This window comes from Cynocephalus volans, chromosome 17 (genome assembly GCF_027409185.1).
Source record: "Cynocephalus volans isolate mCynVol1 chromosome 17, mCynVol1.pri, whole genome shotgun sequence".
NCBI lineage: Eukaryota > Metazoa > Chordata > Mammalia > Dermoptera > Cynocephalidae > Cynocephalus > Cynocephalus volans.
In genome coordinates this window covers 735,318-759,491 of record NC_084476.1, presented here as the reverse complement: position 1 = coordinate 759,491, position 24,174 = coordinate 735,318, and the positions used below count along the sequence as shown (strand labels likewise).

At 47.0% G+C, this 24,174-nt stretch overlaps 1 protein-coding gene and 1 pseudogene across 9 annotated transcripts in view; one reads left to right on the top strand and one right to left on the bottom strand.

The window, feature by feature from the left end:
• EHMT1 (euchromatic histone lysine methyltransferase 1) overlaps positions 1-24,174 on the top strand; it is a 187,224-nt gene that overhangs the window by 125,263 nt on the left and 37,787 nt on the right. For all 9 annotated transcript variants that reach the window (XM_063082639.1, XM_063082642.1, XM_063082638.1 and 6 more), the window contains 6 exons: positions 9,862-10,005; positions 11,778-12,004; positions 13,129-13,302; positions 14,458-14,540; positions 15,628-15,734; positions 22,577-22,699. In XM_063082639.1, the coding sequence (XP_062938709.1) occupies positions 9,862-10,005; positions 11,778-12,004; positions 13,129-13,302; positions 14,458-14,540; positions 15,628-15,734; positions 22,577-22,699 (858 nt within the window). The remainder of the gene's footprint in view (positions 1-9,861; positions 10,006-11,777; positions 12,005-13,128; positions 13,303-14,457; positions 14,541-15,627; positions 15,735-22,576; positions 22,700-24,174) is intronic.
• Positions 17,574-20,893, bottom strand: LOC134365703 (tRNA modification GTPase GTPBP3, mitochondrial-like; annotated as a pseudogene).

The following is a 24,174-nucleotide window of genomic DNA, read 5'->3' as shown; positions in this document are numbered from 1 at the left end:
TCTCTGCCACCCCTTGTCCCCGTTTCCCACACTGTTGGCTTGTTGAAGAAACTGGACCCCAGATTCTGAATTTAGCTGATGCTTTCTTGTTGTGTTAGATACGTCATTCCCCTAAGTTCCTGTAGCCTGAAAGTTGGATCTGAAGGCTTGGGTGGATTCAAGTGCTTGAGATTTTTGTTTGGTGATTTGATTTGGCAAGAGTGCTCTGCAAGGGACTTGTGCTGACATGAATCGGGGTTTCTGTGCCGACCACCTGTCCTTTCTCCATCAGCTTTTTGCTTGAGGGTCCTGCTGACCACTGCCTGAATCCACTATTTCATTAGAAGTTGCAAAATGGTGTTATCATCTCTCCTGCAACTACCAACTGGAATTCTTTGGTAAAGAAGAACTTTCCCTCATCTGCTAGGGCTATATGGTACCTCTGAAATATGTTTCCTACTGAATAGGCAGAACACATAGCTACTTACAGTTGGATCTCCATATCTGTGGGCTTATTATCAACCTCAGATTCAGGCGACGCAGATCAAACGTACTCAGAAAAAAAATAAAAATACCAACACAACAATAAAAAATAATACAAATACAATGTACAGTACAACTACTATTTCCATGGCATTTACATTGTACTAAGTATTATAAGTAATTGAGATGATTTAAAGTATACAGGAGAATATGTATAGGTTATATGCAGATACTACACCATTTTATATCAGGGACTTGAGCATCTGCAGGTTTTGGTATCCTCAGGGGTCCTGGAACAATCCCCCATGGATACCAAGGGATGACCGTGTTTCTCGTTGCAGAGTAACACAACCTCCGGTGGTATCCGGTGGGTTTCATTTAGCCTCTCTCCACCCCCCACCCTGAATCCCTGGTTTCCCCCTTTAGCATTCTTAGAACTCATAGTCTTTTCTGTGTTCAACATGTTATAAACTTTTTTGTTGTAAAATCAAACATAGATCCCCAAAACATACAAAACAAATGTTGGGCTTAACGAATTCATCAAAGTGAGCTCTGGTAACCACCATCGAGATCAGTGCCTCCCAGTGACCTCTGTCTTGCCTTCTGTGGTAGTTTTACCATCCGTGGTTTATACCTAGATGCTGTTGCCTATTTGTCTCCTACTTTCTATATCACTCTCCATCCCTTCTTATCCTTCGAACCTCAGAGTTCCCATCATCTGGATTCTGTGAATCCCACACTCAGGTTGCAATTCAGCAGGTTTCTCTGTATTTTTTTTTGCAAAACGGCAGCTTGATTTAGAGACTGGGCCAAACTCAGTTCGATCCCTTTGCAAGACTGTAGGGGGAGTTCAGCCCACGACAGGAGGCACATAATGTCTGGCTGTCTCTCTCTTCTTGATGCTAGCTGCTGTTGATGCTTAGTGCCTACGTTTATTTATTCATTGGAGGCTTCAAAATGATGCTCTTCTGATTCTGTCCTCTATTGTTTGTTTATTGGTTGGAATGGTTTTATAAAGAGACATGTCTCATCTACCATTTTATTACCCAGTAGTATATCACATAGAGGAAAGACAGCATCAATGTTTGATCCGTTCCCTTCGTTTACCAGTGATACTGATTTGGTTCTCTGTCATCTTCTGAGCTTGGCCAGTTCTTTCTCTTTCTAAATATCATGATGAACTCATGTATGAGGACATTTCAAAAAGTTTGTGGAACAATAGAATTAAGAGGTAATACGAATTTTTCTGTGAACTTTTGAAGTACCCTCATATTTAAACGTAACTGGTAGGTGGGGAAGGGGGGATGGGAAGGGAAGTCAGAGATAATTGGGGGGATAATTGGGTGGGGGACATGGGATATAATCACAATTCGTGGTAATGGGCATGCTGCCAGTATGGATCTGGCCATCACATCTTAGGCATGAGTGGTGACAATTTGCTTTGTACCCCATGAGTATTCATAAATAAATAAATAAAACATAACTGGCAGGTTTAGTTCTTTGTGTTGTTACTGTTGAAGCTCAATTTGCCCATCTTGGGCATACAGGACCCTCTTCGTATTGAACTCTCTTGTGGCATCTGTGAGGTCAAAACTGTTTCTGTGATGTTGCTGTAAGTTATGTACCTTTTCATTCTGACCTTTCACACCGCGTGCACTGGAGCTTTGTGTATTTGGAAGATCCGTGTAGCTCAGTGAACTAGTGATTTCCACAGTGCTACAAAATCATGGAAGGTAAAAAAGCCATTCAATGTGCAAGACACACAATGGCTTTTAATGTCATAGTACTAAAAGTCTGTTGGAAATGGTTTGAGATTCCACATTGCGACAAATCTTTAAGAAGCTACTACCTGTGGAGTTTTGGTGTCGTGTCAAAGAGAACATCCACATTTATCTGCTTTGATTGCAGGAGCAGATATGAGAATCCAGCTGTCATTTATTAAACTAGACATTAATGAGTTTTGAAAATAATATAAAATAATTCCACTCATTAACATTTTTGTGTCTTGGACAATAGTTTTTCATTAAAATATGTTATTTGTGTTAACATGGGATAGGCTTATTGCTATTTCAAAATATAAAGAAAACAAAATTTATTGCTTACAGTTTCTGAGGCTGGGAAGTCTCAAAGTCCATCTGGTGGTGGTGACAGTGACCTAGGGGTCTCACATTGCAAGATGGTGGAAGCAGAGAGAGAGAAAGACAGACTCTCCTCTTCTTTTAAATCCTTCAGAACACGTCCCTGACCACCGTTTTTAATCCATTCACTACTACATGGTCTTACAATCCAATCACCTCTTCAAGGCTCCACCTTTCAATTACCATAATAGGATTTCCCACCCTCTTACCAGTCACAGTGGGGGCTAAGTTTCTAATACATGAAACTTGAGGGACACAATTCACACTCCAGTGACTTTGGAGGGCACATAATTCAATCCACTATGCTGTCCATATGTTCTATTGATTATTGAGGGAGAAGTGTTGAAGTCTTCAACTGCAAAGGCAGATTTGTGTATTTCTGTCAGTTTTTGCCTCATGTATTTTGAAGCTGGTGTTACACATGTACACACTTACGTCTTCTCAGTGAATTGACTCCCATTGTCTTTATGTAGTGTCCCTGCTTATCCCCATTAAAACTCCTTATTCAGAAGTCTGCTTTGTCTGATTGTAGCTGGCAGTCAGCTTTCCCTTGCTGTCACCAGCACCGCGCTCCGACCAGCTGAGCTCGCTGGCCAGCCTGTCAGCTTTCTTTTGATTCATGTTTGCATGGGACATCTTTTTTCACTCTTTTACTTTAAATCTATCTCTGTTTTGGGCCTGCCCATGGCTCACTCGGGAGAGTTGCAGTGTTGAGAACACCAAGGCCCCGGGTTCAGATCCCATATAGGGATGGCCGGTTAGCTCGCTGGCTGAGCGTGGTGCTGACAACACCAAGTCAAGGGTTAAGATCCCCTTACCGGTCATCTTTAAAAAAAAAAAAACAAAAAACTATCTCTGTTTTTAAATTTAGCATGGGTTTCTTGTAGGCAGCATATAGTTGGGTATGATCATTTATGTGATGTAATAATCTCTATTTTTAATTTTTTAAATTTATTTTATTTGTTTTTTGGCAGCTGGCTGGGACAGGGATTGAACCCTGGACCTTGGTATTGTCAGCACCACACTCTAACCAACCAAGCTAACTAGCCAGCCCTCTCTTTTTAAAATTGGTATATTTAGATCATCTTCGTTTAATGTAATTATCAATATAGCTGAATTACAATTTAACATCTTGGTAGTTTTCTGTTTATGCCCTCTTTTACTCCTTTTTTTTTTCATTTTCTGCTTTTTGGATTGAAATTTTTTATGATTCCAGTTTATTCCAATATTGGCTTTCTTATTTACATCTTTTTCTAATGTTTTTAGTGGTTGCCCTGGGGTGTACAACACACATCTTTAATTTATTACAGTCCACCTTCAGTTAATATTATGCCACTTAACATATTGTGTAAGAGTCCTGGCTGGCGGGTCAGCTCAGCTGTTCGGACCATGGTGCTGATAACACCAAGGTCCAGGGTTCCAACCCTGTGGCCAGCCACGGAAAAAATGGTTCCAAATGCCTCACATCTTTGTTATGCATTTTACATTTATACGTGCTAAAACCCCGTAGTATATTGATGTTATTTTTCTTTAGTCAGTTATCTTTTAGATTAAACATAAGAATAGTCTTAACCTTCATTTTATCTAGAAATCTTTATTTCTTGTTTTAGATCCAAATTTCTGTCTGGTTTATATTGCTATGACTAAAGACATTCCATTCACTTTTTTTTTTTTTTTTTTTTGGGTAGTACTGGTTTGTTGATAATGCATTCTCTCAATGTTTGTTTGTTTGCGAAAATCCTTGTTTTGCCTTAAATTTTTAAAGATACCTTTACAGATGCGGAGCTCTGGGCTGGCAGTGTCTCCTCTGAGCACTTGAGGGTGTTCTGGTGCTATCTCGCGTAGCTTCTAATGAGAAGTTGGCTGTGATGCTTTGTTCTCTTGAAGGTGATGTGTCTTTTTTCTCTGGCTGTCTCCAAGATTTTCTCCTTCTCTGGTTTTCAGCAGTTTAAAAATGATGTGCTTAAGGTGTGGTGGTTTCTTTTGCTTTTTCGGTGTTCGTTCTGTTTAGGTTTCTCTGAGCTTCTTGGGTCTTTGGTTTGATACCTCTTTACTCTTTGGAAACTCTTGGCCAGTGACTCTCCATCTCTTCAGCCTTGCTCGCTCTTCTCTTTCTGAGTTCCAGCTCCATGTGCTAGGTCATTTGGCTTTGTCCCGCGGCTCTGTGGTGCTGTGCTCCTTTTCTTTCTTGATTTTAGGTCTAGATAATGTATATTGGCCTTCTTTCAAATTTACTGACTCTTCTTCCTTGTTGCGTATGCTCATGAGTTCATCGAAGGCATTTATCTCTGTTACTGTGTTTTTCTATTTCTAGCATTTCCACTGACTTTCCTAAAATTCCTAGTCTAGAAGACAACATCTCTGAGTCTGCTTCTATTGATTGTCTTTTCTCTTCGCAGTAGGTTCAAGTTCCTCTAATGCAAGACTTCTCAATCTCAATGCTGTTGGTATTTTGGACCAAATACTTCTCTGTTTGGGGGAGCTGTCCTGTTCACTGTTGGATATTTAGCAGAATCTCTGATCTCTACCCACTGGATGCCAGTTATATCCCCTACTTGTGATAATCATAAATGTCTCCAGATACTGCAAAATGTCCCTAGGAACTTGGGGGGACAAAATTGCCACCAGTTGGGAATCGTTGCTCTCCTGTCACCTTGTGCTCAGCTGGGTGCTGTGGTGTTGCATGCTTTCCTTGATGCTGCTCTGTCACCCCAGCTTTTGGCTTTCCCTGTGTGCCCTCCCCCCTCCCCCAGTAGTCGAGAGTGGTAGCTTGTAACTCAGTGCTGGCTTGCATGCTGAGGGGTGGTCTGTCACCCTGGAGCCAGTCCTAGGTAGGCCCTGTGCACCTGGGTTTTATCCTTCCTGCCCATTGCAGGGACCTTAGCCTCATGTCTGGAATGGGTCTGTCTCCCATCTCCAAGGGCAGGAGGCCTCAGCAGTCTCCTTGTAGGATCCTGCCCTCCCCAGGAGCAGAGGGTTTTCACCCATGCCCCTGGCCACAGGGTTTGATTCCCCCCACTGGCCACTGAAGGCTTTGTTCATTAAGGGAGAAGTGTCCTATGGGCTTCACGCCAAGGAGGCTCCTCCTGGTCTGTGCCCACCCCAACTTGTAAGCACCTGTAGGGACCGAGGAGAAGCCATGGCAGCACATGGGTTCCCTGGTTGAGCCTTTGCAGCCCACACCTGGCCTCTGACCACCCAGCAAGACCTGCGGTCCTCCCTGCACAGGTTGTGCCCTGTGGTGCCGCTCTCTCTGCACCCTGCCATCCTGGGGAGATACCTGCTGAGGGCAGGCCACGTGCACTAGGCTGGAAGTCTCCTTTCCCTGTGTTGCTTCTCATTGAACTACAAGAAAGTGTGTTTTGTATCTTTTTTGAGACTCCGTGTGCTACCTCCAGAACGAACACAGCCCTGACTTCTGACCACAGAGATGGCCATTGCTAGCTTTGCCCTCGTGTCTGTGGGGCAATGTGGGGGGTGCTTGTCTGCTTCTCAGGACCCTGGTGTGTCCATTTGATGCTGACTCTTCACTCTGCCTCTCCCAGTTCTCCCTCCTGAAGCTACCACTTTGACCTCTTCTAATTTTTTCTTCTAGTATTTTCCTCCATGTTTTAGAATAGCCTCTTTCTGCTGTTATTGAGTGTCCATGTTGAGATGACGTCCGATGTTTTCTCTGGGAAGGCGACCTTTGCCTTCCTATTGCACTTGTCTCTTCTCCTGTCACCCTGCTGCAGCTCTGCCATTGTTTGGTTGGGCAGTGTCCACTGTTCTCGTAACGTGTGATGGGAGTGCTCACAGCTGGCCACGTTGTATGCCACGACTGCGTCTCCTTTCGTGAACAACTTCTTTTTTCTATGTACTTGTTATAAACCCATTCCCCACCTAATGGGATTGCACATTTTTGTAGGTATTTTCAGACACGTCAAGTTCTTTCTTGCTGGATCACATCTCTCTGATTTACTCTTATCTCGGTGGTGCATTACCTTCATTCAGTCCCTACTTTAGAAAGGTTGCTTGGGAGATGATTCTTCTGAGACTTTGTGTTTTGAACATGTCCCATTCGATCTAAGTGACACTGTAGCCTGCTGTCCTGACCCAGAGCTGACAGTCCCTCGTGCCTTTGAGGATGTTAGCGACAGTGTTTCCCACTCAGTCTTCTCCCTCTGTACCATCTGGCTCCTTGGAGCTCTTCTGATTTTGGCTGGTTGGCTTTAGTCTCTGTCTTTCATGTGAGCTGACCACATGCATGCATAGTGCCAGATAATGTGACCTCAGTGAGGAGACCTGGCTGCTGGGCATGTTGCCCTCAGCGTGTCCCAGTGTCACTGACTTTCTCTGCATCTGGCTGCACTTGCATGTGCAGTTTGGTGCAGAGAGGATGTTGCCGGGCAGGAATTAAAGGCCCTCATCTGTGGACCTGACATGCGCTGCTGTTGAAACATGCTTGGGTGTGCAACAGGGTGGCCAGATGAGTCACAAGTGAGCCATAGGGCCTCATGACTGAGCCTGGATCTGGTCTCGACCCCACTGCTGGCTTTCAGGAATTGGGATAATAAAGGACCACATTAAATGAAAACTTGCTGGTGTAACTAGCCAAGTCAGAAGAGAGAAATTCTACGACATAAACTATCCAGTTTCTTCAACTAATGAATGGCATGAAAGGGAAAAATAGGAGAGGGCACACCGGCAGATGACAAGAGACAAGAGACCCCTTACTAAGACAGCAGAGCACCAGCCTTCACCTGTGCTGACATGATCGTAAAGGAAAAACCGGAACAAGAAAGGTGCCCATAAGGGGAGGTGTAAATACTCCTATGTAGTATATTATGGAAACCGTGAATACTTTACTGAGCAAGATGGGAAGCAGCTGCATCAGCAGGCACCGACTGGGCAAACAGAGATGGCTCAAGCCTGCTGGTCTCCTGGGGGACCCGGCCAGCAGAACCCAGGAAAGGCTGAAGCTAGCCCTGGAGCAAGGGGTGGGATGGGTTTAAATAAGAGCAGTGGATGACTTAGGCCCAAACTTGTCCTAGTGTGCCAGGGCCCCGCAGCCCAGGTGGGTATTCGCTGTCTGCAAAGGTAGGATGCTCAGAGACCCCACCCTCCACACAGCCCAACACTACAAAGGTTTCCTATCAGCTTTTTAGTGTCTTGCTCTTTTATTAAATATTCCATCAAGAAAAGTTTCAAAAACAGACAAGAGTAAAATGAACCCCCATGTGCCCAAATCTAATTTCAAAAATTACCAACATCCTCTGTTCTCATCTGAGCCATTCCCCGTGACCTTTTTGCTTGGTAAAAATGGAATGGAGTAGTTATGGGTGAAATCATATCATTTTACCCATAAATAATTCAGCATGTATTGCTAATGAATCATATTTAACATAACCCTGAAACTGTTGTCATACCCAACAAAAGGTGGAGTACTTCCTCAGAACCGCCTGGTGCCCAAGGTGCAGCTGCTTCTCACTGTCTTACTAGGAGGTCTCCTGCCCGCCCCCCGCCCCACAGTAACCTCACAGGGACTGTCCTCGATGCCTGTGTATTGCGCAGTGCCCAATATGAGGCAATGCCTTGTTTATTACTTTTTTTCTTTGGAATTCTTTTCAGTGGAATCCTAACTGGATTCCATTGTCATTCATTTGACATAGTTTTTCCAAAACATTAGCTTCCTTGTATTCTCCTGCCATTCTGCCTGGGTCCCCTAATCCCTCTTCTCTGTTCCCATCTTACAGAAAGCTGAGGCAAAATTATACACCTTTATCATTTTTTATGATGATATAAATAATGCACTCTGATGGTAAAACAAATCAGACATTATGTACATGCACAGGGAAGAAAGTATAAGTGACTTCTTATTCCAAAATTGAGGTTATTAATATTTACGTATGACCTTCCAGATGTTCCTATATATATACCAAATCTGATTTAAAACAAAAGAACCCAAAAAACTTGTTTTCTCCCTTAATATGTTACATTTTTCCAAATCAATAGCGGTGGATGATCTGCATGCTTGGGTCTTGGTCACGGGTTCACAGCAGAATCATTTGGTGGTGGTAGGTGCAGGGCTTTTTCAGGCTGTACATGCCCTTTCAATTTTAATTCCATAAATATGGAGTGATGCCCAGACCATCTTTTAAAAAAACCTCCTTTATGATCCTGTTTGGGTCTTGGTTTGACAGTCAGATCATTCACACCACCCAGGCCTGTCCCACAGCCCCTTCTCTGTGGATGGACTTGTTGATTGTTTATGCTGTTCCATTGTTGCGAATGCTGTGTCCTTCTAGATACATCTTTGTGCATGTGTTCAATGATAACTTTTGCTAGAGTCTTAAAAGCAGAACATGTATTTGTAAGGCTTTTTGATTCATATTTCCAAATCACTTGCCAGAAAGTTTGGATAGAACTTGGTATCCATTTCTGCAGGCTCTGTGGGCACTGGCCTGCTCTTGCAATGCCAGCTGAGAGATATGGTACCAGGCAGGATGGGAGAATGTCAGTAGCTTTTTATGTTGCATTTCTTTGCTTACCAGAAAATTTGAACATTTTATCGTTTGGGTGGGGGTGGGGGGATTTATAGTTCTTCTAATTGCCACTCATGTCTTTGCTTATTTTCCTGTTGGGCTATTTTTTGTTTTCTTATTGGCTGTCAGAGAGCTTCACATAGCAAACCAGTAATCCTATGTTCAGTGCATCACAGAGCCCAGTAGCATCTTGGGTGTCTTCACCCCAGGGCAGCTTCTGTGCTTCTGCCTCAGTGAACATCCTCCAGGCCTGATCCTGTCGTAACCCTCTGGTGACCCATGTCCCTCGGGCAGAGCTGGGAGGCTCTGTGTCTCTCTGCTTCATGCATCTCAGCTGTGACTCCTGTGTGCAGCACGCTCTGGCCGTCCTGGGACTATTGGGAGGTCCCACAGATTCACTAGACCGTTCCCTGCTGCTGGCCTCTGATGGTCTGGGTTGTCCTGCCCTTTGATACCTAGCCCAGATCCCCTGCTCATCCTGATGTTTTCCATGACTCCTCTTGAGTTAAGTACCTTGTCCCCAACAAGTGCAATTGCGCAGGCTGTGCAGAGGACGGTGGCCTCCTTCTCTGGGTTCCCAGCCCGCTCATGGTGCTGCAGGTATGTGGCAGCTGCCTGGTTTGTGCTCGCTGCTTATCTGGTCAGCTTGCAACTGCTGAGCACCTTCCCGGGCCTGGTGGGTGGGAATGCTGGTCCCTCACAGCTCTGTCACTGACCCCGATCTTGTCTGATTGCAGCTGGGCCGGTGCACAAACAGCGTGGTCAAGTACGAGCTGATGCGCCCATCCAACAAGGCACCGCTCCTGGTGCTGTGTGAAGACCACCGGGGCCGCATGGTGAAGCACCAGTGTTGTCCTGGCTGTGGCTACTTCTGCACGGCGGTAAGAATCCTGCCTGGGTAAAGGCCTCACATGTCCTATGCAGAGCCTACCATCTCGTCATCACACTTGCTCCTGTCTGGTGTTCACCCTGCTGCACGGTGGTCTCCCAGTGGCAAGCACACAGCAGACGTATCCAGGCAGCTTGTCCCAGGTCTGGGACCCACCTTAAGATCTCCAGTGCTTCACAAGCCCCTTACCACAGCTCTTGAGCTTTCTTGCCTTAGACGAAACACCCATTTTGCTCTCCACCCCCCAGTTTCCCTTTATCCTGCCTGTGCCTCCAGCCTTTCAGATGCAGCTGGGATTGTGTGACCCGAGCATGCTTGGCACCTTCCTTGTGGGCTGTGAACCTCCTGTCTCAGTAGGGAGCATACTTCTGAGGAGGGGCATGTCTGCTATTCTCATCTGTGTCTTCCAGGATCTTATATCATTAGTTACTTCATTCATCAAGCATCTGCGTTCACCAGTGCCCAGGGGCCTGCCAAGAATGGGCTTCTTCCCTGTGGGCACACTTGTGGGAGTGCCCACGTTGGGAGCATCCATGCATGCGAGTGTGCACATGTATGGGTGTCCTTTTGTGGGAGCATGTGTGTCCGCATGTGGGACGACCATCCATGTATGGGACTGTCTGCATGGGGGATCGTCCTCATGTGGACACCTCTGCCTGTGTGGGTGTCCACGTGTGAATGCATGTGCAAGTGTCCACATGTATGGGCGTCTGCGTGTGCGAGCGTCCATATGTGGGAGTATCCACATGTGAGACTGTCTGCATGTGGAAGCGTCCGCCTGTGTGGGTGTCCACATGTTTTGGTGCCCGGATGTGGGAGCGTCTGCAGGTGTGGGTGTCCATGTGTGAGAACATCCATGCGTGCGAGTGTCTGTGTGTTGTGGGCAAGTGCATGTGAAAGTGTCCATATGTATGGGTGCCTGCGTGTGGGAATGTCCATGCGTGCAAGTGTCTGCGTGTGCACGTGAGAGCATGCATGTCTGCATGTGGGAGCGTCTCTGTGTGGGAAGGTCCATTTGTATGGGTGTCCACGTGTAGGAGCATCCATGCGTGTGAGTGTCTGCGTGTGCAAATGTCTGCAGGTATGTGTGTCCACGTGTGGGAGTGTCTGTGTGTGCGCCTGGGGGGTTCCTGCAGTTTACCTTTGCAGCTTCAGGCACCCCAGACCCCCATAGCCCCTCTGTGGACCTGGGCAGGAGCTTGCACCCTTTCACACCTCATGCACTCTCCCCTGTCTTGACACATTCTTTTTTTGCTTCTGCTGAGAGAGAGAGGAGTTGCTTCTCCACATCCGTTTATCGCTGGCTTTCTGTAAGAGTGTGCTGTTCTTACTGCTGCTCGTGCCAGAGTGATCTGTGGTGATCCCTGCAGAGCGTTGCTATCTCCGTCCTCGACGTTCTGACCTGAGACCTATTGCTCTGTCTGCCCCTCTGTCAGCCCTTTTCAGTATGGACTTTTTCTGGGGTCCTATTTTGGGCCTTGTTATCTTGTACAGCTTCCTGCTCTGTGGGAGCGGCTGGAGTGGGGACGGTCAGATGGTGTCTGCCCAGCTTCAGCTTTCTCTCTCTGAGATATAGGTGTGGGTGTGAGCTCGTTGTAGGAAGAGCCCTTCTTCCTGCTCACCCAGGTGGTGGCTGGGGAGCCCAGACTAGATGTGCCCCCACCCTGGCCCCCGGCTTCACTCGCTCACCCTGCCCAACCCGAGATGAGGCGCTGGTTTAGCCCCCATTTTTTTAAAAGTGATTTTTTGTCTTCCCATTTCTAGGGTAATTTTATGGAATGTCAGCCTGAGAGCAGCATCTCTCACCGTTTCCACAAAGACTGTGCCTCTCGAGTCAATAACGCCAGCTATTGTCCCCACTGCGGGGAAGAGACCTCCAAGGCCAAAGAGGTGACAATAGCAAAAGCAGACACCACTTCCATGGTGACACTGGCCCCCGGGCAGGAGAAGAGCTCAGCCGTGGAGGGCAGGGCCGACACCACTACGGGCAGGTACTTGGTGGAGGGGCTCTGGCCCAGCTTTCCACGTAGTTCCCCTGAAACGTGTCAGTCTTTAACTATTATGGATCTCCGCTGTTCTGTCCAGAAGTCTCTTGGCTGACTCTGATACTCCTTGTGGTTTCTGACATTTAAGATGTACTGAAATCCATTTGTTGCCATTTGTGTATGAGTCTCTTTCTGTTTGGTTTTGTAGATTTATTTGCCTATTTTTGAACCAATTTTCACACTACTCTAGTTAATGTAGCTTTGTAGTATTTTTGTTGCTAGCACAGTCCTCTGCAGGTAGCTGTTTGACACCTGAAACGGTGTCAGCTGCCTGCAGTCTGCTGTTACTCTGCTACTCGGCATTAAGGTTAGAAGGCCCTAGCCAAAGACAAGAAAAAATAATCTAAAAGAGTTAGATGTATTCATATTAGATGCATATGGTTGTCTTCTTAAAAGAATCCAGTAGAAACAGCTGAAAAAATTTTCAGGACTAAAGGAGTCAGTAAGAGGATGAGATAACCGAGCTAGCAGAAGTCTGTTGCCTTGTTCCCTGCCAGCAATGTCCTGCCAGAAAACAGGATAAGAGATTCTTTCAAACAACAGCAAAACCCACCAACTACCCAGCAGAAAAAGAGAAAAAAGAGCTTAATAAATATCACACTGATGTAGAGAAAACCAAAACTTCATGGAACGTCATTTAAAAGAGACCCAAGTTGTGGACAAAAGTAAATAATGGAAATGTGTCCATTCCTTCATATTAATCTGTAAATTTAATGCAGTTTGAACCGAAATTTTAATGGGATTCCCTCTTATTGGGGAGGGCAGTGGACTTGATAGATTCAACTTGAAGCTCGTTCATAAAAGCAGATTTGAACATGTGGCCCGGAAGTGCTGGAAAAGTTGCCCTAGTTTTTGAAAATCATGTTTCTCAAGGAATTTGATTCTGAATCCTGGACCATTTGTGTCACCCAGAAGCTCAACAGGTAGTGAATTTGCAGTTGTTTCACTCAGAAAAGGACTGCCCTTGGATAGGCTGGAGAAAACCATGTTTAAGTTTTCATTGGTGTCCATAAGAAGGGAATTTTTTCAAATGCTAAAACTAAGCATTTCGATGATTTTCTCCCCTGAAGTGCTGCTGGACCACTGCTCTCAGAGGATGACAAGCCACAGAGCGCAGCTCCCCAGGTGCTGGAGGGCTTCGATCCTGCGGGGCCGGCTGGGCTCGTGAGGCCAACCTCTGGCCTCTCCCAAACACCAGGGAAGGAGACCTTGGAGAGTGCACTAGTTGCTCTGGACTCGGAAAAGTAAGGACCAGCTGCGCCTTCGGAGATGGCTCGGCCTCGCGTCAATCTGCACCCTGTGTTTTGCCCATTGGGTCGCTGTGGTAATGCTTCTCAGCTTTTTGACTAATACTGTTCATCAGAATAATGCACATATTTTTACACTTTTTGGGGGAATTATTGCAAGTCATTGTCCTCTTCATTATGCTGAGAACAAAAAGCGACACCTTTGAAGTCCTAAATGAGGACAGTCATGATGAGCTTTTGCAGACATTTCCCTTGGATACTCTTGCTGCCCGGGCCCCTCTAGGGCCATTAGAGCAGACCCTGCCTGTCACCTGCCTCCATGGGTACCATTTGCCTCCTGGCCCCATCCCTCTTCTGTGCAGTGCAAGGGTTGGCCAAGTGACCCCTAAGGTTTACCTGCCTGCTCCCAAGTGCTGCAGTCCTTCCTGGGGACAGTGTCACCCTCCTTAGGGAGGCCACACTGTGGTGTCCTGGGCTGTCTCCTGGGAGGGGAAGTATCACATTTACTCCTCTGCCTAATAGAATGATTCTTGTGTTGACAGATTCCTCCTCTGGATCTTCTTCACCCTGCACAGTCTTCTCCCTGTAGCCTCCTCTCCATCTGGCTCCAGCCTTGTCTCTGAGCCTTGCTTACAGCTACTGTTCCATCCACCTGGTGCCCATAGCCCCTCTCACTGACCAGGCCCCAGATTGTTCCTGCCCCCTGCTCCTCTCCTGTCCCTTGGTTATCAGCTTGGTTATTGAGATAAGGTTTCAAAGCAGGGGGCTTGTTCCCAGCTCCTGCTGCCCCAGGCATCTCCTTTACTGCTGAAGGGCCATTGTTGTAAGCTGGGCTACTTGCGCTGTCCTTGTGCTGTTTCTGTGTTGAGTGTGAACTGATGGTCCCTCCTTCTGCAGAGTGGTGGCTTGTCTGTGCCCTGCACTGGTTCTCCTGTCACGTGGTGCCTTGTGGTGTGTGGCATTCTCGGGCTGACTGAGCGTGCAGTCGCTCATCCTGTTGTTTTTGCTGTGAATGCTTCAGGACGGTGGGTCTAGTGCTCTCGCCCTTGAGGAGCCGGCAGGTAGCCATCGCTCAGGTCCTTCAGCCTCCAGCTTTGCGCATGTGAGACACAGAGCGCCCTGTGCTGACTGCTGCCCTGTACTTTCCCACAGGCCCAAGAAGCTTCGCTTCCACCCAAAGCAGCTGTACTTCTCCGCCAGGCAAGGGGAGCTTCAGAAGGTGCTCCTCATGCTGGGTAAGTGCATCCCTGTGTCTGGGGCTGCCACAGGGCTCGACCTCATGGGCACTGCAAGGAGCAGGAGGTGTTCAGTTACCCCTTTAACCATGAGGCCGGTCTCATTTTGTTTTTCCGTTTACATGTCTCTGACGTCCCTGGTCAGTGAAAACAGGTTGCCCACTGGTGTTCAGCCTGTCTGTGATGTTCATTACAGTTACTCATGCTGCTAGAAGTATTTTCCATGAATTTCTAATTTTAAAACGGAATTGAATATGAGATTATTAAAACAGGCAGACATGTAGATGCAGAAAAAGCAGAATTAGCGAGAGACCTGTGTGGTAGGCAGTGACGACGAGGAGCAGCCCCTGTGTGGACGCAGTGTGACGCAGGTGGAGGTGGAGCTCGTGTTGGCAGTGTGTGTGCCAGATAAACCCGTTGGCTTCGGTTTCTGATACCCTAAAACGTGTATTGTTCTAGGCTTGATTTCCCTGAAGTTCATCTTCTCTGGGTTGAGACAGGTAATTAAGAAACCCTTTACTTGACATTAAATCACGAATGAAGCTAAACACTTTGCTCTAAAAAAAAAGGGTTTATTTAATGTTGACCAAAATGGCAGTGTTAATCATTTTTTTCATAGACTTCATACCATGCTAAGATTGTTTCACTGCAGCACATCCATTCTGGCCTCCTGGGAGTGGACAGATGTCCACGTCATCTGTCTCAGGGCCTTCCTCCCACTCCTTCAGAATATGTCTGCCCGTGGCTGTGTACTCGCGGGGCCTGGGAGCGACATGACAAGGAATGAACAAAAACATAGAAAGAACCCCAGAGTTAGAGAGGGACACTAAGAGATAGAACATGTGGTGTTAGGTTATTTGCCTGCTGAATATCATATGAAATAGTCTGCTTCCTCTCAGATTTTCCCAGTGGATGTGGGGCCTGGTTTCCCCACCCAGACACGGGACGGTGCTATGTGGTGGCTCCAGAGCTTGCTGCTTATCTTGAAGCTGGTTGTTGCTGTGTGTCTTTGCCAACCTCTGTGACCGTCTGAAGGGCTGGCAGTGGCTGCCTCTGCAGTAACCAGTGAAACTGTGTTTGTTCACAGTTGATGGAATCGATCCCAACTTCAAAATGGAGCACCAGAGCAAGCGCTCGCCCTTGCACGCCGCGGCGGAGGCTGGCCACGTGGACATCTGCCACATGCTGGTTCAGGTTCCAGAGCTTTCACCTGCTCTCTTATTTTTGTCAAAGTAAAATAATACTGGGTTCATAGTTCCTACAGTTAGACAGTCAAATAGTGCTGTGAGGCTGAAACAGAAAGTCAGCATTTCTGCCCCTCCCAGGCCCGCAGCCATAGTCAGTGCCTCTAGCTATGTCTTCTGGCATTTACCACCATGTTCAAAGATAACGTGCTGTATACATGGCTCTTTCTTGATTTTTTTTTTTTTTTTTTTTTTTAGTTTGAGTTTTGTTTTTAATTTTTAATATTTACTGATTTCTACTGCAGAAGAGGAGAGTTTAGCACAAGCACAGACACATCCCTTTCCCCCAACTCTCATTGTTTGGTTATATCACCCATTTTGTTAAAATCAGGATTCAGAATTTGTGTTATGTGATCATGTAAATTCTTTTTAAGCTCAGCTGTTTTATCTATGCTGCTGCATATTTTGCCTGTGGTTAATAATTATTTTGTGTTTCTAGTGGTTGAGTTGACTCTGTTCCTGCCAGGTTATTCCTGACCCTCTGACCAGACTGTGGTGCTGCCTCTGTTCAGACACATGGGTGCTGTGGTCGCCCCCGAGGCGTCCCTTCCCTGACCGCTGTTAGGTCTCCTTTTTCTTGGATGTCACATTTTAAGTCTCAGGCAGTCTGTCTGTTGATTCTTCGTATGTGACCTATTATTTCTGGTAGCTTCAGGGACTTTTCTTTAACCCCAGTGGCCTGAAGTTTCACCTCATTGTAGCGTAGGGTCTTTATTGATTCATTGGGGTGTTGGGTGTGCCCTTTCAATGTTAAGTCCATGCCCTTCAGTTCTGAGAGGCTTTCCTGGATGATTCCTGTGAAGTGTCTTTCTGGTTGCCCAGCACTCCTCTGCTGGGGCCTTCTGGACCCACTTCTGCTGCTGCAGTTTGTCTCCTCATTGCTTGGTCCTTTCTTCTGGGCACTGTCCTCAACTTTAGCTTCCAGCTTCTGTGCCTGCTCTCTGATTGTTCCTTTTTTTAAAGCCCCCTGTTCTTTCCTTATTTCTCTGAAGATATTACTTACAGTTATTTTGAAGTTTTTTGCTGCTCTGTTTTAGTCTGTCTTTCTTGTTTAAAGATGTTCCTTTAGTGCCTGGTACTCGATTTAAAAAAGCTCAGTCTAAAAGTCTTGGTGTTTTAGTAGGAGCCTTTTGTCCAGTTATACTTATTGTAATTTCTGACACATTTTAATTTATATCTAATGTTTTGTATTGTACTTTTAATTCCCAACCTTTTGAAACAAATACAGTTGACCATTGAACCATGTGGTTAGGGGCTCTAGTCACCTCCACCCCCTTCCCAGTAAGCAGTCAAAAAGCCAAGTATGACTTTTGTTGTTTGTTTTTTAAAACAGTAAACACAATATATTTATGTGCAAAACACAAGAGAAAACATTTTTGATAGGTGAATCCACAAGTGTGCAAACATACAGGAAAAATTTTAGAAAGGTACAAGTTAATCCTGGAGAAAGATAAGGGAGATTTCCATGTTGGAACATTTCTGGATCACCTGATTTTTTTTTTTTTTTACATTCTTTTGGTATTTGGCTTCTGGTGTCCACGTGGCATCCCTTCACTTGCCCACAAAGAAGTCCTGAAAGATGATGTCATAATCTTCTCAGTGCCCCCTCTACCTGTGAGGTGGGTGAGATGCCCCCTGGTGACCCACAGTGCCTTGGCCGCTAGGACCAGGTCTTTTGACTGCATGTATCAGCCGAGAGTGTCCAGGCAGCCCTGAGGTGATGCTGGTACCTGCATGTGTCAGAGTAGCAGGCCTCTGGATTGTCCCCACACTGCAGGCAAGTCCTTCCTCAGCACCTCCAGGAGACTACCCTGGTCAGGCAGGACAGCAGCAAGTGTGGGGAGGTCAGGACCAGGGCCTGGGCCCTTGGGCAGCAGGAGGCGCTGGGGCTCCAACTGGGGCTCCGGGATACAATGGGGGCTACAACTTTGTCCCCCTGTTGGATGGAAAGGCCCGGTCAGAGGCATCCAACACAGATGAGGTAGCCTGCTCCATCCTCTTGTGGGCAGCAGACACCCTCCTGTTCCCTGGGCCCCATGCCCTCTAGTAGCCCTGCCGTGTCACTCAGCAGCACAGGAAACCCAGCCAGGACCAGGCGGTCTTTAGTATGTCACAGTGGTCCCTGGCTCCAGGGACATGATGGATGCAGGCTTCCGGCTGAGCAGGTTCAGCAGGCTGATCTTGCCTGCGTTGGGGGGTCCAGTGCCCACACTTTGCTGTCTGCTTGTTGCAGGAGACCCTCCTCCAGGTGTCGTCCTTGGCAAAGTTAATACAGGCCTCAGCATGGGCCAGAGTCTTGGTGAGGGTCTCGGCCCAGTTCTTCATCTGGCTTCCTCAGGGCCTGCTGCTGCTGCACCTCGGTTTCCACATGCATCAGACCCACCAGCCTCTCTACCTTGCTCAGCTTCCCAGGGCGAATGCCCACCTGGTGAACTTACCTGCCTCTACAGCGAAGGCCCTGTCACAGGGTCTGCAGGGTGCCACTCACCACAGCCAGGCCTCCCTGCACTTGGAACTCCACGCAGTCCTCACCCTGTTACTTTGGGGATCTGCGAACCAGAGCACTAGTGCGTGGTCCAGCAGTTCCCTGCAGTGGAGGTTGCTGAGCCGGTGCAGGCCGGTGCTGCTGGCCAGGGGCAGGTTTAGGAGGGTGTTGCTGCTGGTCTGGATATCAGTATTGTTACAGGGCGTTGTCCTGAGATTAGCATGAAGACGGAGGCCCCAGGATGAGGGTCACAGGCACAGTTGCTCTGACATGGTCTGTGAAGCCCACCTCAGCCCCAGCCACCAGGATCCAGAGCCCCTGCCACATGGATTTACAGCCTGCAACCTGCCTACCCGACCGCCTAAAGATAACTTTTGACACCTCAAAGCTTTACTGATAACATAAGCAGCCAGTTAACACATATGTTGTATGTTGTGTGTGTTATATTCTGTTTGTACAATAAAGTAAGCTAGAGAAAAGAAATCTCCAAACATTTGCCAACAAGTGGACCCGTGCAGCTCAAAACCCTGTTGTTCAAAGGTCAGCTGTGTCTCTTTTTCTCTTTTTCTATTTAATTGTCCTGGTTTTTTCCTATTAGTTTGGAAGCTACATACTTTCTCCTGTTTGCCTCAGTGGTCTCTCTGAGTCCAGCAGACAGTCTTCACCTAGGAGTGAGTTGAGGCTGACAAGCCATCAGGGCCAGCCGTGCCCTGGCAGAGGCACTTGTGAAGGGAGGACATGTGTGGGCAGTGAGCGGCCCGTGGAGAGCCTGAGAGCGTTGAGAGGAGCGTGAAAAGGGATTCGGGAAGGGTGGGCTGCGGGAGTGTTCACCTTGAGGTGAGTGGTTGACTGGGCCGGGGAGGTCAAGGGGCCGGTGGCCAGGGTGTCGGTGGGGCTGCTCCGAGGACTGGAGGCCTCAGGTGTGCTGAGGGGGTTCTAGGAGGAGGGAGAGGATGGTCCAGAAAAGGGAGCCACAGTCTCGCAGGAAGAGCCCTCCCATTCTTGAGAGGTCGTGAAGGGTGTGGCGGTGGTCGGCAATCTGTGAGGAAGGAGCTGGGGTCTGGACAGGCAGGGCTGGGCGTGGGGTCGTGCTGAGGTCTCTGCGCTCTTGCCTCGGGGTTGGGGGCTTCTCGACATGTTCTTCCTGGGCCTTGGGTTCTCGTTTGGGTCCTCAGTCACTGGCATTTCTTTCTCAGTCCACTGGAGGGACGACACTTCCACTGTCTTCACTGCCTCCCCTGTCTCTGACTCCTTCTGAGAAGTTAGCATGTTACTCCTTTGAAAGGCAGTGTTTTCTCTTTGGCTTTTTAAAAAACATTAAATATAAATAAATCATGTGTGTGTGTGTGCATGTTATGCATACAGGAAAGTCCGTAAAACATAAACATCCTGGCTAGCTGACCCGGGGTCCAGGCGCAGTGCTGCCGCCCAGCCCAGCAAGCCCTGCTCGGATCCCTGTGAGTGTCCTCTAGCAGTGCGGCTCGGTTATGTCTGCTTCGAACCTTTATGGTCATTGAGTCACACAGTGTGAATCTTTTTGTGTCTGGCTTCTTTTAGTCAAAAAACTAAAACCCAAAAAACAAGTGAATGCAGGCAGGAACTGCAGTGGTCCAGGTGGGTCTGAGGTCTCATCCTGCCGCTCGTGCCTGGAGAGGCATGACGGGGCAGTGCGGGAGCTCTGCTCACCTTCTGTTTTCACAATTTCGGTGTCTTCACATGTTGCAAAATACAGTGTTGCACACTGGAGGGGCGCCCGTATGGAGGAGTTCTTCATGCTCCCCTGTGTTGGCGTCTGACCGGCCTGGACCGCCTTTAAATCAGACCCTCAGCCTGCTGCTTCATGTGACGACTTGGGCTGCAGAGCTTACTGCTGCCCTATCTTGGAGGGGCTTATTTTTGTAAAATAAGCCTCAGAACCTAAGCAGTTTTTCTGCGAGTCCTCAGAAAAAGTGGCACGGGCTTATTTCTAGTCTGTCCTCAACCCAAGGGTGTTGTTTCTCAGGGTTTTGTTCAGCATTGGTGGGTGTGGAGCGCACCTCACATCTCATACCCCCATCCCTGCACAAGCTCCAGCTAGAAGCCACCAAGGAATGCTGGCGTGGAGGACTAGTATCCATGCTGGCTGAGCTCTCTGGGCTCCTGTCTTTATTTGGCTTTGAACTGCATGTCTTGTAGCAGCATGGGAGCGCCTCTAGGTGCTTTTGATATTTATCTGTCTTCCTTTGTTTTCATCAGGTGGGTCTCACTGGGACCAGAGCGCTCTCCTCTTGTTCAAGTCACCCTGCAGCATGTGGCTGTCTCATTTGTGAAAGGGAGGAGGTGCTCCTGCGTCACTTGGGCTGCACCTGAGCGCTTGGTGGCCACGTGGGCAGGGAAGGAGATCAATCCAGAAAGTGTTTGGCTCTGGGCTGGCTCTGAAGTCCAGTCTCTCAGCATCCTTGGTGTCTGCCAGCCTCGTGAACCCCTAGGGCTTCTTCCTGCCAATGTGGGTTTTTGTTTTTCCAGCCTGCTCAGTCAGGGGCTGTGTCATCTGTGCCCTGTGGTGCTCTGCGTGCCTGCGGTTTCTGGGGAGCAGCAGGTGGGGCACTACGCTCTCCCTCTGAGCGGTTGCCGCGGGTGCTCATTTCTCTCGCCTGTCTGCTCCTCCCTCACCTCTCACTTCTAGAAGGCAGGGCTCGCCCTCAGTGGCCCATGTGGGGAGGGTGCAAGGCCAGAAGGAGAAGGTGTGTGTCCTGCAGGTCACAGCACGGGCCACCCCGGGGCCTGATCAGTACCGTGCTCCTCACAGGGTCTTGGATGCATCTGCCTCGGTCCTGCTTGCAACATGGGTGGTGGGACTTGTCACTGGGGATCCGTGTTTCTTTGGGCTGTGCTGTCCTATCTCTCTGTTTGCAAATCCTGTTAGTTGCCTGGTAGGGTCTCGGTTGATTCTCTCTTCCCTGTGTTCCTCTCTGAGTTTCCAGGTTCTTAGAGGTTTCTATGACCATGTTCTCTAGGGGGAGGGTCGGAGTCCTCTGGTTCTCTGGGGCCCTGGGTTGCTGTGTGTCTGTGAGGGCTTCTGTGCTGCTCAGTGTAGAGCTGGCCACTGGCAGGCACCGGCTGCTGTCAAGCCCAGCCCCTCCACATACCCTACCCCTGCACGGGCCTCGTTGGCACTGCACGGCCTCACTTCCTTATTTTGTGTGTTTTTTAAGTTTATTTCCTTGTTAAAGTTAGCCCTCAGGTTCGGCAGCCCGACCTTGGCTTTGAGCTTCTGTGTTTGAAATCAACCTTGTGTCTTCCACTCCCATTTCCTGCCTTGATGCTCTACTCTTTCTGACCTCTGACCCCTGCTCTGTGAACCTGTGGTCCCCCCCCCCCATAGTGCACAGCTCTGAACACAGCCACAAGCCCCTTTCAGAGTCCCCTTGGAAACCTCAGTGTACCTCTCAGTCTTTACTAATCATACCTGGCTTCCCATGTATACCATTCTAGGAGTGCTTAAAAATTCCTTAGTTAATTGTGTTATTTTTTTTTTTAATTGCTAATAGTAAAAACAGTATTACTTTCAACATCTTTTGAGAGTAAATATTTATTTTATAAACTAAATGTTAACTCTTTGTACATTAGTCTGAGAAGTTAGACCACTTTTCCCCTTGTGGAGAAAAGGTTTCAACTACTAAACAACTGATTTGCTTCTAGCACACAACCAGTTTTAAAGTTGGGGGCTTTCTAAGTTTCAAACAAACAAAAATTTTCTTATGTATACCTGCTATTTCATTAGTCTTTCAAGTTTCTCACCTTATTGGAAAAACTAGAAATCACTCCAAAATACATACTGCTGGAAACTAGTTCTCGTTGTGTTTATTTTGGCAAGTATTCAGATAGCTGGAGGAGGCAGCAGGAGCCGTGGGGCAGGTGTCCTGCTGGTGCTGGCAGGGTTGGGCCAGCACCTCCATCCTGGACCCCTCTTCACCAAGCAGCCCTCCCTACCTCCACCTTGTTTGCTTTAGAAGGTTATCACCATCTTTCTTGTTTCTAAAGGTGTTGCCGCACTACTGTGCTGTACACGTTTTCTATCAAATTAATTTAGAAATGAAATTTAGCCTAAGTATGCTGTTTCAGCTAAAGGCTTGATGGTAATAGAATAACTATGTCTTTGAATATATTTTTGGAAGACTCAAACATAGTCGGTCAATAAAACAATGTTAATGTAACTTGGTAAATCTTTTCTTTTTGAACTGTGGAGGTGGGTAAGTTCATTTCCTCACCAGGTGGCGCTGCAGTGGCAGCTGTCCGTGCACCTGAACTGCTCCTTGTTTTACTAGGCGGGCGCTAACATTGACACCTGCTCAGAAGACCAGAGGACCCCACTGATGGAGGCAGCAGAAAACAACCACTTGGAAGCAGTGAAGTACCTCATCAAGGCTGGGGCACTAGTGGATCCTAAGGTATCGTGTTCCAATTTTGTGTGTAGAAGTTTCTCAGAGAGATGAACAGAGGACAGTTTCCTTCTGGGACATCTTCAGGAATTGGTAGCCTACAAACATTTATCCAGTAGTCCAGAAGTAGTTACTTCACTTTACCTGGTTACCTGGTTTATTGGTAAAAAGCACTCGTGAGCACTAGATCTACTGTGTCTGACAACAGACAGATCAACTAATGGGGAGTTTGCTGCACAGGTTTTAGCTTTGTTCATTCGGAAGACTTTCCCTTTCTGTCTTCCACCCAGAGCAGTTAGGCAAGAGAACAGAAATAAAAGGCACGCACACTGGAAAAGACAAAAAGTTGTTCACAGGTGACATGATCTTATATATAGAAGACTCTAAAGAATCCACAAAAGTATGGTGAGAGCTACTAAACTAATTCAGCAAAGTAGCAGGATACAAAATTGAAACACAAAAATCAATTGTATTTCTGTATACTTGCAATGAACTATCCAAAAAGGAAATTAAGAAAACAATTCCATTTACGATAGCATCAAAAAGAATAAAATATTTAGGGATCAGTTTAACCGAGGAGGCAAAAGACTTGTGCACTGAACATTGCAAAACACTGCTGAAAGAAATTAAAGAAGATCTAAATAAATGGGAAGACATTCCATGTTCACAGATTAGAACACTTAATTTGAGGGGCCTTCAAAAAGTTCATGGAAAGATTTGTATTATTTTTAATTCTGTTTTTCCGTGAACTTTTTGAAGTACCCTCATATAGTTAAAATGACAGTACTACCCAAAGGGATCTACAGATTCCATGCAATCCTTATCAAAATCCCAACAGCCTTTTATACGGTATAGAAAAACCCATCCTAAAGTTCACATAGAATCTCAAGGGACCCGGAATGAACAATTTAGTAAAGAATAAACAAAAGTTGGAGGACTCACACCCCCCGATTTCGAAACTTGCTGTAAAGCTGCAGTAATGAACAGTGCAGTACTGGCGTGCAGAAGTAGAGACCAGAGGAATAGACTAGAGAGCCCAGAAATAAACCCTTGCATATGTGGTGAGTTGATTTTTGGCAAGGGCACCAAGACCGTTTGATGGGGAAAGGACAGCTTTTCGACAAATGGTGCTGGGAAAACAGGATATGCCCATGCAAATGAATGAGGTTGGATGCTTACATTACTCCATATACAGAAATTAACACAAATGGATCAAAGACCTAAATTTAATAGCTGAAACTATAAAACTTTGGGGAAAAAAAGTGGGGGAAGAGCTTCATGACATTGGATTTGGCAGCAATTTCTGGGATATGACACCAAAAGCACAGACAATAAAGAAGAAACAGATAAACATCAAAATTAAAAACTTTTATGAATCAAAGGCTACTGTTGAGAGTGAAAAGACAACTCACAGAATGATAGAAAATATTTGCAAATCCTGTATCTGATAAGGGCTTTCTGTCCAGAATGAACAAAGAACTCCT